We start from the raw sequence: 11,265 nt of genomic DNA on the forward strand, positions 1-11,265 counted from the left end.
GAATGATTAGTTGACATACCTGGGTTTTCTGGGGGGAAGGGGTTGTGGTGAGTGGAAGAATGTGAGCCATCTGTTTTGCCAGCACCTCCTGTTGACAGATTTATGGATTAATGGTAGCATACGTCTCTGGGGTTGCACACCTGTGCTGTTTAGCCGAGTATAATAATAGTGCATTTTCATCCATAAATCTCAGAGCTCTTCACAAAAGTAAGTATCATTAACTCCATTTTACAGATTAGAAGTTGAGGACCAAAGCGGTGTAAATATCTCATCCTGCACCACAGAGTAAGTCTGTGGCAGAACAGGAATTGAATTTAGATTTCCCGACAACCACAGCTGCCTAAATAATACCTCGTCTACTAACAAGAAGAGATTTGGGGAATCTAAGGGAGCCTAGCAGAGGAACAGAAGTTATCCATCTAGAGCAGCTTTTAGATCGAGGCCTTATGCTGTGCGAGAACCTGTGTTCAAATAGGGAGACAATCTGGATTTTCTCAGAAAAAAGTTTGAAAATTACAAACTAAATCTATAAGGTCCCAATCCAAAGACCATTGGAGTCAGTGGAAAGTCTATCGTTGACCACAGGGATCTTTGGACCACATCCTAAATGAATGCTCTACTGCGTAATGAGGCACAGTACTTGACCTTTATTTTTTGTGCTTTGTTCTCAGTGTAGCATACAATGGGTAATATAGCTTCACCATCCTAAGGCACCTGGAAACCATCTCAAAGAACCATCTTAAAGAAACTATCTGCCTTGTTGTGGAAATCTTAAAAAAACCACCAACACATTTTGGGGATTTGGTTGAGCTTCTCCAGCGTGGAAACTGGATGAAGATGATTCCTCACCCCTACTCCTTTAAATCTGGTCTTCAGGATAGTTCGTGTCATAGGCAGGATAAAAGAGGCAGGGGGAAAGAAAAGAAAACTGGTGAACCTGTCATTGGCAAAGAGCTTAGAGGATAGTTAGAACAAATTAGAGCAAATGTCTAAATCTCAAAACTGAACACATGGCCCTCTGAAGGGACTTTAAAATGAATTTAAATATAGACGCAGGTGGGTTTCTTGTCTTAGTTCCCTTTCATCTTGAGGACTAGATATTTTTCATCTGGAAATAGTTCATTTTCAACTAAAAGTTTTCACATTGTTTCTCTAGAAGTAATATTTGAATCTCTAGAAAAGCTGATCATGTATTAGCTTCAAATTCAGTGTAAGGTAGGACAGTATTATCTATCAGAAGTTCTTGGAGTAGAGTATCCAAACACATCTCAATCACCCTAGTAAGGTAAAGGCCACACAAATAATAGTGTGATAAGTATTAATGGTGGAGGTGATTTTGAAAGACTTAGGAAGAGCTTCTAAAAACATAGAAACTCCCGACTTCAACTTTACCCCAAACAAGAGATGCCAATACCAGTGACATTCAAGCTGCAATGAAGATCTAGACTAAGATGTCCCCTAAGAGACAGCATTGGTTGTCTACTAATTTTATCTGCTGACACCTGAGTTCTTATTCCTGGTGTTTTTTGCAAGTTGAAGGCATGCAAAAGAAGGTCAACATTTTAATGATCTCGTGGGTTTTCTCTCTCACAGGTTCATGCTGTATGTGTTCTGTAGAGTCCTGGCCAAACTGTAGTAGAAATCTCACATTTCAAATGAACTGAACTAACTTGATCAGGCTGACAGCTTTGTGTGCATCTTTAGTGAGTGAACATAAAAAGGAAGGTTCTACTAACCACTGAAAACCAAGGTGAAAGGCCTACATTTCAGTATTGAGGCTACCTGCTTTCCAGAGGCTGAGGAATGCATGAGAAATACCACAGAGGGATGTGAAACTTGGTGTCTTTCTACCATGTTGGAAGGTGTGTTGAGGATCTGGGAGTGGGACAATAAAGATACAGAAAGCGCTTTTAAAGTGCGTGTTGCAAGTCGACCTGCAGCTTTGCCTGGTTACGCAAAGCACCTTTGTTCCTCTGCCACTTCTTTGAGGGTCCTCTATACAGGGTCGTCTGACGTTCTCCAATAGGACACCCTTCAGAGCACATCGGTGTTGCTCCTCAATTAGAGGATGTGCAGCAGTGATACAAGGTTTCTTTATGATTATTGTTATTTTGTTTTAAAAAAACCTTTCTCTAACTTCACAACATAGTGCCAGCAGGTGGAGTTGCCTCTTGATTCTTCAGTTGGGGGCAAGACACTGGGAATTGGGTGAAGCAATCAGTTCTCTGAACAGCTCTACCGTTTGCTAATATATCATGACTCTTAAAAAAAAAAAAAAAAAAAAAAACCTCTCTAAAGGAGCCTCCATGCTCAGAATATGAAGAGGAATGACCCAGTTGTAATGGATCGCAGACCAATACAATTAGGGGTAGATAAGTCAAATTTATCTTTTTACCCAAAAGACTTGAGCTTGCCACTTCTGCTTAATAAACTGAATTACTACAGTTACGATGTATATCTTAATACTGGTCTAGCTGAAGTCACCTTGACTTCTGGCCCAAGTGTGAGCTGCTTTGCATTTGCCTTACAGAAAGCAGAATCCCAATGAATTTTTAAATCATTAAGTAGTTTAAAAAAGCAAAATTTAAAAATACACACAGAGTTTACATAAATAGGAGAGGGAGAAACTCTGCTCCATGGTGAGAAATATTAGACTTGTACTAAAGCGTAAGTGTGTGGGTGTTAGCCTTTGTAGTTTTGTCTTTTCCACTGAGTGGTTTTCTGCATGGTTGGTGTATCTGTTGTTAATTTTGTGTTGTTTTTCTGGTGATGTTTCTGTTTCAGCTTTGTCATTGAGAGGCTGAGGATATGAATGGATTCATAGAAATTTGTATTTGTCTAATGCTGTAGGTATACAAAATGCTTTATAAACATGGAAAGCTAGGAAGCCCTTGCCACAAGGGGCTTACAATCCTAATGCAGGCAGGCAGAGTACAGTCAAAAAGATCAGGAGTAAAAAGAGGAGCAGGTAGCATTGAAGAACAGATTAATATTTGAGGCGTGATTTTCAAAGGTGTAATTTGGCAATGCATGGCCAAAGTGTGTGTTCAACTTGGGGGTGCGGTTATGATTGCACACCTAATCATGGTAATATTTTCCACAACCGGCCATTTATACCTATAACTCATCATTTGGATACTCACAAAATTAACACATTTAACGAGAAGCTAGCAAAGAGCCCTCTCCAAATATACCAGTCTACAGGGTATAATCCTAAAGCTGTCTGGATTTCAGACCAGAATATGGAGCAGATATGATGATGCTCGTGGACAAGACAGTAGTTCTATATTTATATTCTTGGACTTTGTGGCAGCACTCAACATGGTTGGAATCAAGAAAGACCCTGAAATAGAGGTACCCAAATACTTCTGTGAATCAGCTCCTCTGTTCCCCAGGTGCTCTCACCTGTGCAGTATCAAATTGTTCAATCCTCTCTTGGCCTATTGATACCTGCATGCATCTATTGGGCAAAAGTGAGAGAATTCTTGGGCTCAATTGCCAACGATATGCGAATGGCATTCAGCTCTGTTATGCCTTCACATCATTTGCTAGAGGTAGTCAATAGGCAGTACTTGGAAACATGGAAGGGGATGAGAGCTCAAATATAGACAGGAGTAACACCATGCAGAGCCTGGGATGCAAAGACAAGGAACTTAGCAGACGGAGAGTTAGCGAGGGGATTGAAGGAGAAGAGTGACATGGACAGAAGAATGGGAAAGGAAGATAATTGCAGCGTTTTAGATAGCTGGGGATGCAAATCCAATAGCCTGGAGATGCCCGGAAATGAGTGTCTTGACTTCAGTAATTCAGAAGATCATGTCCGTATTAAAATTGAACAGGATGGTTAGGGCTCAGATTGGGGTTAAAAAAAAAAATAGAATTTCCAGTGTTTTAGAATTCAGTGTAGAGTTCGAGCCCTACTGCAAAGGGGAGCAGAAGGTGTGATTGCCTGACTATAACCAGCTACATAGAAGTCTGGAGTAGGGAGCTTTTAAAAATTGCTTTTGTTCCTTATGTATGTATATACTGAGCTGCATTTCTGAGGGAGTTGTACTAATTAACTCTTCTCTCTATCCCTACCCCCTTAAATCTCAGTTGACTACAGTGGCACCTATCAGAAAAGAATATGTGGGACACAAGGTCTTTACTGCTGAAGTCAGCCAGGCAGCTGTTAACAGCTTTGAAGCAGATGTCTGAGCTTGAGTTTTAGTCATTTTGTATGATTTGTGTTGATAGCTAACAGGGGCTAACTTATTTATCCGGGAAACTCCCACTGAGGTGCAAACACTTGCTGTAGATGGGATCCTGTTTGGCAACCTATAGAAACAGCACACTGGAATACTCCTTCTACATAAACTTTTCTTTTCTTTACTCTTTCAAACATTCGCTGACCTAATTTATATAGTATGTCACAGGGTACATCTGGTTTTGGTTGTTTCGTGACTTGGTGTTCCAGTTGGAAAATGCAGTGTTGTGATTTAAAACACGGTGTCAGGACTGTGATATATCTCAGCTATCTAAGACTTACACATGGTTGCTTTTGCTCTCTTAGGCACCAGTCCTCTAGTACAATCTGCTAACATGGACCTTTGCATCCATGCAGAGCAGAATTGTCTATGCTAGCAGAATGAGATGCAAGATCGGAATCTTAATTTGGTGTTTCATCACATCTACTATTTCATCAAGCAGATATTTCCTTTGGTTTTTTTAAAGACGTTCCTTCATGTTCTTCTTTGGGTATGCTCATCTGATTAGTGCCCTGCCTCTTCCCATTAAAATCATTTATTTTTCCATTGCCAACATGTATGCTACACCATCGCCTTGCTCTGTTGTCATATTAAATTTTCAGAATTGCTGTAGCCAATGCATTTCTCCCATCTCAGCCTCAAGAAAGAGATTGTCTAATTAATCTTTTAAAACCATACTTGTGCGTAACTGGAAGAACTCGGCATTTTTTACAATAGTGAAGAAATCAGCATTGTTGTGTATAACTTTCCCCTAGCCATTGTCTTTTTTTTCATTTCTGAGAATTATTATATGTGAAATGTCCAGTACACTTTTCACAAGCAGAGAGCATTATGGTACTTACATAGGTTGTGACATCTGTCTTTGGGGTGTTAAAATATACTGTAAAAAGAACAGGAGTACTTGTGGCACCTTAGAGACTAACAAATTTATTAGAGCATAAGCTTTCGTGGGCTACAGCCCACTTCTTCGGATGCACGAAAGCTTATGCTCTAATAAATTTGTTAGTCTCTAAGGTGCCACAAATACTCCTGTTCTTTTTGCAGATACAGACTAACACGGCTGCTACTCTGAAACCTGAAAATATACTTGTTTCCAGGGCAATTTGTTTACCAAAACAATAGTGATATTTGGATCAGTGCAACTTTTTGTGGCTTAGTTTTTCAGTTTCTCCCATAAGATGTTAGTATAACAGTAGATATTTTTAGGTCTAGTTTCCCACACCTCTATTGCGTAAATGTCTGTCTATCAGAAATAATGCATGTCATAATCTTACTGGCACGAAAGAGCAAATGTAATTGGCAGCTGATGAGTTCTAGCTGTCTAGATATGTCAGTAAATTGTGCAAGTGTTGCTGTCGTCAGCTTCAGGACTGGGTTGTCAATTCATATGCCATTTAACACGAGCATTACTGCTCTACACCATCAACAAACATTCCCAGAAGTTGGTGAGTCATAATAATTTGGCTTAAGGGGGAAAATAATTATTGAAAATTTAGTTTGTATGAACTCACTACCGTAACTTAAATGAATAACTAGAAGCTACAGAGGGAGTGAAGCTAGAACTAGCATGTAAAAATATTTACATAAGACCCATTTAATGATTAAAATGAGAAAATAGGGAGTCCAACTCATTGAATATTAACTATTTGCTTTCCCCTCTATGCATTCTTTTTCTCAGTTCCCGCCTGTTGAGGTATCAGTTGCTAAAGATGCATTTTATTAGCTTATTTATTTGGGTGGTGTGTTTTTTTTTTTTACAGTGAAATATCTTTTGCTTTTAAAAGAAAAGGTTTTGTTTGTTTGTAATTAAGCTATGACCAACAAAAAGTTTGTATAAATAAATAAATAAATAACAAGACTCTGAGGTTTGTCCATGTGGCTCAATGGATTTCATAATTTCCTCTGGCCCAGAAGATAACAAGATTAGGCATCAGCACTTGGGAGTCCTATCCAATGCCTATACTGCTAACGTTGGAGTTCTAGAGGTGGGGGCTACAGAGCGGAAGTTATTCCTCTGTGGTGATTTCAGCTTATAACTAGCAGCTGTCTGGCTGTCCCGTGGCTCTTTTCTAAGAAAATAGGTGATAAATCAACATTTCTGCTCAGTTAAAAAGCAGCTGCTAAATATCTAGCGATGTGTGAACGAATTATGGTCCTGTGTTTGTCTGCATAGTCACTACACTACCTAGCTCATTACGGTAAAGTCATTGGAGGAGCTCTTGAGTATCACTGTTTCAGGGACCCAAAGAAAACGATGCCGTGTACCTGTTCAAAGGGGCATTTGAAAATGCAAGAAGAAAGTAAACGTTGTAGTATATTTACAACTGAACTTATCCTAGTGTTCTTAGGGCTGGGACTCATCAGTTCTGTTTTAATAGTGCAAGTAAATCAAAAGTTCTTGTTAGTCTGAAGAACTCTCCTCACCCTTTTTTTCTTACACAGTAATGAAGGTAAACACTAATTTTCACAAATGCATTTGTCCTTTAATTTTAAAAAGTCCTAACTTTACAAATCTTTTGTGTAATCTTCAAAAAACCAGGGTCTGTTATTTCCTACATTTTTTTCCCTTTTCATGTCCCCCAAACAGTCCTATGTGTACAGTTTAAATGAGAGAGATAGATATGTTAATGGTGTGATTTCATACCTACAGATGTTAGTGTGAGGACTTCACACAGAATCTACTCTTGAGTGCCACGCAAAGGCAGCTAAATCTACTTCTTCAAGTTCATTCTTTTATGATGCTTGTCTCTCCACCTTATGCCAATGTCTGTGCCTACACATGTGAGGATGTTATTGTCAGGCACCTAGTTCATGAGTTTTGGAGATTTCATCCTCTTGCAGAAATGTGATAATGACCAACCGCAGCATTTAATAGCATTTCCCTTCCTTCCATGCCCATTCCTTTCTTTGTTTACTTTGGAGATAAGGGCTGGTGCTTATCAACACTTATTAAGAAAGAAGGGGCTGTAACAGATATTTTAAATTAAAAACAAAGCTTCAGAAAGAGGTTGTGGGATTTGCTACTCGGAAGAACAAATCAAAAATGGCTGCTCTGATGGCGCTGCAAAAACCCTATAGTTTTATCCAGCACAATCATGCCTTTCAGTGAGATTCATTCTCATGCAGTGGCTGCAGATTTGGGCCACCAGTTCATAACTTTATTTAAAATGTACATGCACAAGGAGAAAGGGAAGTTTTCAGGTTCTTCAGGGTTGTTCAGATAACAGTGCATTCTGTAGAATCTAATTAAAAAACACAGGTAGAGAAATTGGTCTCAGAGTTCCTAGGGTCTTATTTCTTGCTTTAGTTACCTCCTGGTCTGCAGAAAGGAGACAGTTGGTAACTGCTAACAAGTCGCTTAGAAAGGTACGGCAATGTACAGTCTCTGAAGGTTAAAAAGTTGCTGAGCCTCTGTCAGTCTCTTTAAGACTCATCTTGATTAGATGACCTCATTAAATAAGCTAATGAATACAACCAGTCCTTCTTTTGGAGAGATACTGACTAATCCTTGCAGAAGGCTCCCTAACTGCTGCCCCTAATTCCCAGGTGAATGCCAACTTTATTGGCTTTGTGTATCTTAGAGGTCTCTGCAGTAAAGGTATAGTGGCCATGAATGGTATACTTTAAACTTTTAGAACTGTACTTTTCCTTTCTCCTTGTTATCATAAGCACTCATGAAATGGTGTGTATGTGCACAGGGAAGATGATTGCATTGTGAGGGCTAGTTGTGTTATAACTTACAACATTTGTCATTAATTTTGGAACCAAATTAGGCATTTGATTAATGTTTCAATGTTTTGTAAAGCCATTTAATCTTTTTTTTTTCTTTGTACCTCTTATTTCTACAGGATCCGTCTGGTGAAGGTTACAGAGAAACAATTGGTGATGAACACTTTCGTCTAGAAGGTACATAAAGAACAATTCTCCTTAGTTAATACTAAGGCATATTTGGAAAATTCAAACCAGGTCATACAGTGTGAACTCTGTGAATAATAGTGTGTAATCTGTATGGGGAATGTCATTATCTTTGGTGGCTAATAAGACAGGGATGCGCCATATTTCTGTAACCCTCCTAAATCCACAAATCTAGACGATGTCTCCATTTTGAGCTAGGAGTGTGATTCCCACCACCAGTAGACATACTCACTCTACCGCTCCTCAAGCTAGCGCACTAAAAATAGCAGCGTTGCCATGGCAGCAGTGAGCAGTGGCATGAGCTAGCTGCCCCAGGTGCAAACCCTCGTGGACCCCGTGGGAAAGTATTTGGGGTGACTAGCCCACGCCATCGCTCACCGCTGGCCATGCTGTTGTGGCTTCTTTTTGTAAGATAGCTCAATGAAAGCTAGTGCGAGTATGTCCACTTGCACTGGGAATCACACCCCCAGCTCCAAGTGCAGATGTGTAGCCACAGTCCGTGTGGCACAGAGACCAAATTCGTTAATCTCCAATAAGAATTAGAGATTTTTGCTCAGCACGTCTTGAACAAAAGAGCAGATGTCATTATTTGCGCAGATCTCCTGTCTATCAGGCTAAACTTGCCTCTTCTGTAATTGTGGCTCTAACAGTAGTGGAAAATGGTGTAGCTCTGCTGTAAAGGGAACAGCAGGACCGTACCCATCCTGTGTGCCAAAGAACACAGCTTAATGGGGCTTCTTGCACCCTAATGGGTTGGGTATGGGGCTGAGGAACACAGAGTTGAGGACATTGGATCTTCACCTGTGTAGATCCACCAGCTATCCTGCCCTGTGTAGCAAAGACACAACAGCCCTGGAACTGCTGAAGCACTTATGAGATTGTCCCTTACACAATGGCTAGTTACTTAGGTTCTGGGCTAATGGAAGCAATGTCCCCAATTAGTTCAGTGTAAGGAACAATACCAAGTTTTATTTAGACAATACCATCATTCTATATAATGGCTACTTGTGCTCGTGTGTGGTTAGAAGACTCTGCATAAAAATTTCCTTGGATTTTAAGGTTTAAGGTCATTGAGACAGTAGATAAATCTCCTGTTTTGAAAAGAATAGAGATGGATACTGCATGAGGTTGCTTAGAGGAAGCTTCAGTGGAAGAATTCATTAAGATTGCTATCTAGAATGATGAGTTCATACTTTTGCAGTTAGAAGCTGGATGTCTTTTCTTTTCTTTACTCTTTCAAACATTCGCTGACCTCATTTATATAGTATGTCACAGGGTACATCTGGATGTCTTCTGACATTGTTCAGTACCTACACAGTGGAAGAGTTCATTTTAAAGAACGCAAGTCCTTCAATATGTTTGTGTTCTTTTACGGTTCTCCCTTGTAAGTTCTAACCAGATCCAACTCTGCATAATTTGTGAGTTCTGCTGGGGTCACAGCAAAAGATGGCACCTGTGCAGTTTTTCACGTCAATAACCCAATACCCTTTCACTGTTTGTCAAGAAGATTACCATCCAGAGCTCATCTTTGTGTTGGTGGAACTGAAGGTGCTAAAAATACCTTTTCCCATATCTGTTAATATGGCTTCTGCAATTCTGCTCTGCTAGTCCAGTAGAACTTTCTCTACTTATTTCTTCCTGAGTGGGGAGCCTAGGTTCTTAGCCTCCTTTTGCTTTTCTCTAGCAAATGATTCTTGGAGCATTTTTATTCCTTTGAGGATGAAAACATAAAGTTTTAAATTTCATTTAGAGACTGCTGCCTAATTTATATTAGAAGGGGTATGTAAACTATTGGTCTGCATTAGGACATAAGAACGGCCATACTGAGTCAGACCAAAGGTCCATCTAGCCTAGTACCCTGTCTTCTGACAGTGGCCAATGCCAAGTGACCCAGAGGGAATTGTTACCCACAAAAAATTCTGTCACTCACACACTCTAGAGGCACCCACCTTTACCCCATTCCTAGGGCTCAGGCATAACCCTGTCAATTTAGGCACCCACCCTCACCCTTCTGTGGGCTCAGGCGTAACCTTATGCTCTGCGGGTTTGTGGGGTATTTTATCAGTGAAAGAGCCTTACACAGTAATATCCTACTTAACCTCTATTTATTAACAATCACCAAAACCAGAATGCACATGCTACACATATAGTTCTCATCACTCCCAGTAAGGCAGATGAACTTTTCTTGATGGCCAGTCATGATCTGGTCCTTCTGGGGGACTGCACGATGTCATTGGCAGAGTGTTGAGGTCTGGCAGCTTTGTTCTCGGGGCTGTGTCCTCGAGCTGCTTCCCAAAGAACTTCCTTTTGGAAGTTTATAGAGTGAAACTAGAGTCCTGGGGGGAACCTATACCTTAACCAATCACTAAACTAACCAATCCTAACAAAATTCTCTAACCAATCCTACCCCACCACCTTAATTAAGTTACACCTAGCAAAATTAATTATGTAACAGACAAAAACCATCAAAGAACCAGACAGAGATCATACAGACAAACAATAGGGAAGTGGGGACCATAATGACAAAACAATAAAGAAGTATAGATTTTACACCCACAACTATTGATAAGTGATTTCTTGCCAGACAGAATGCCATCAAATTAAGTTTTCTTTAACCATCTTAAGATCTGTTTCTTTATCTGGTGACAGTGGGTGCTATTAGGACGGGGTCGCCTTCTTAAAAGCCCCATATGACATTGTTTTAATGTAATTTAGATGGAATATGAGGATGTGACTTCCCGCTTCTCAGTTAATGGCTGCTGCTCTTTTAACCTGGCTGCAGACGAAGGCCTTATTCTTACAGTGTGAACGGTAGATATGATGTGCTGAAATCAAACAGAGTTTGTAAAATAACCATTACCAGGGTAACGCCTGTCCACTTCTGTTGGGTTAGAGTTGGCAAGACCCTGCTCTCAGGAAGTGTTGTGGAATTGTTGAAAGAAACTAGTTTAAAACCATCAGCTGATTTAAAAGCTACTTTTTCACATAGAATTTTAGTTTCTCTCTTTTTACATAGAATTAAAAACTGAGCTTCAGTGAGTTGTGATAACATTATCTATAAAAAGCAACAGAGGGTCCTGTGGCACCTTTAAGACTAACAGAA

The 11,265-nt window shown here is 39.9% G+C and overlaps 1 protein-coding gene across 2 annotated transcripts in view; it reads left to right on the top strand.

Moving 5' to 3' along the window:
- Window positions 1–11,265, top strand: part of NKD1 (NKD inhibitor of WNT signaling pathway 1) — a 163,097-nt gene that overhangs the window by 85,930 nt on the left and 65,902 nt on the right. For both annotated transcript variants that reach the window (XM_034788568.1, XM_034788567.1), the window contains exon 4: window positions 8,096–8,153. In XM_034788568.1, the coding sequence (XP_034644459.1) occupies window positions 8,096–8,153 (58 nt within the window). The remainder of the gene's footprint in view (window positions 1–8,095; window positions 8,154–11,265) is intronic.

This window comes from Trachemys scripta, chromosome 13, assembly GCF_013100865.1.
Source record: "Trachemys scripta elegans isolate TJP31775 chromosome 13, CAS_Tse_1.0, whole genome shotgun sequence".
Taxonomy (NCBI): Eukaryota; Metazoa; Chordata; order Testudines; family Emydidae; genus Trachemys; species Trachemys scripta.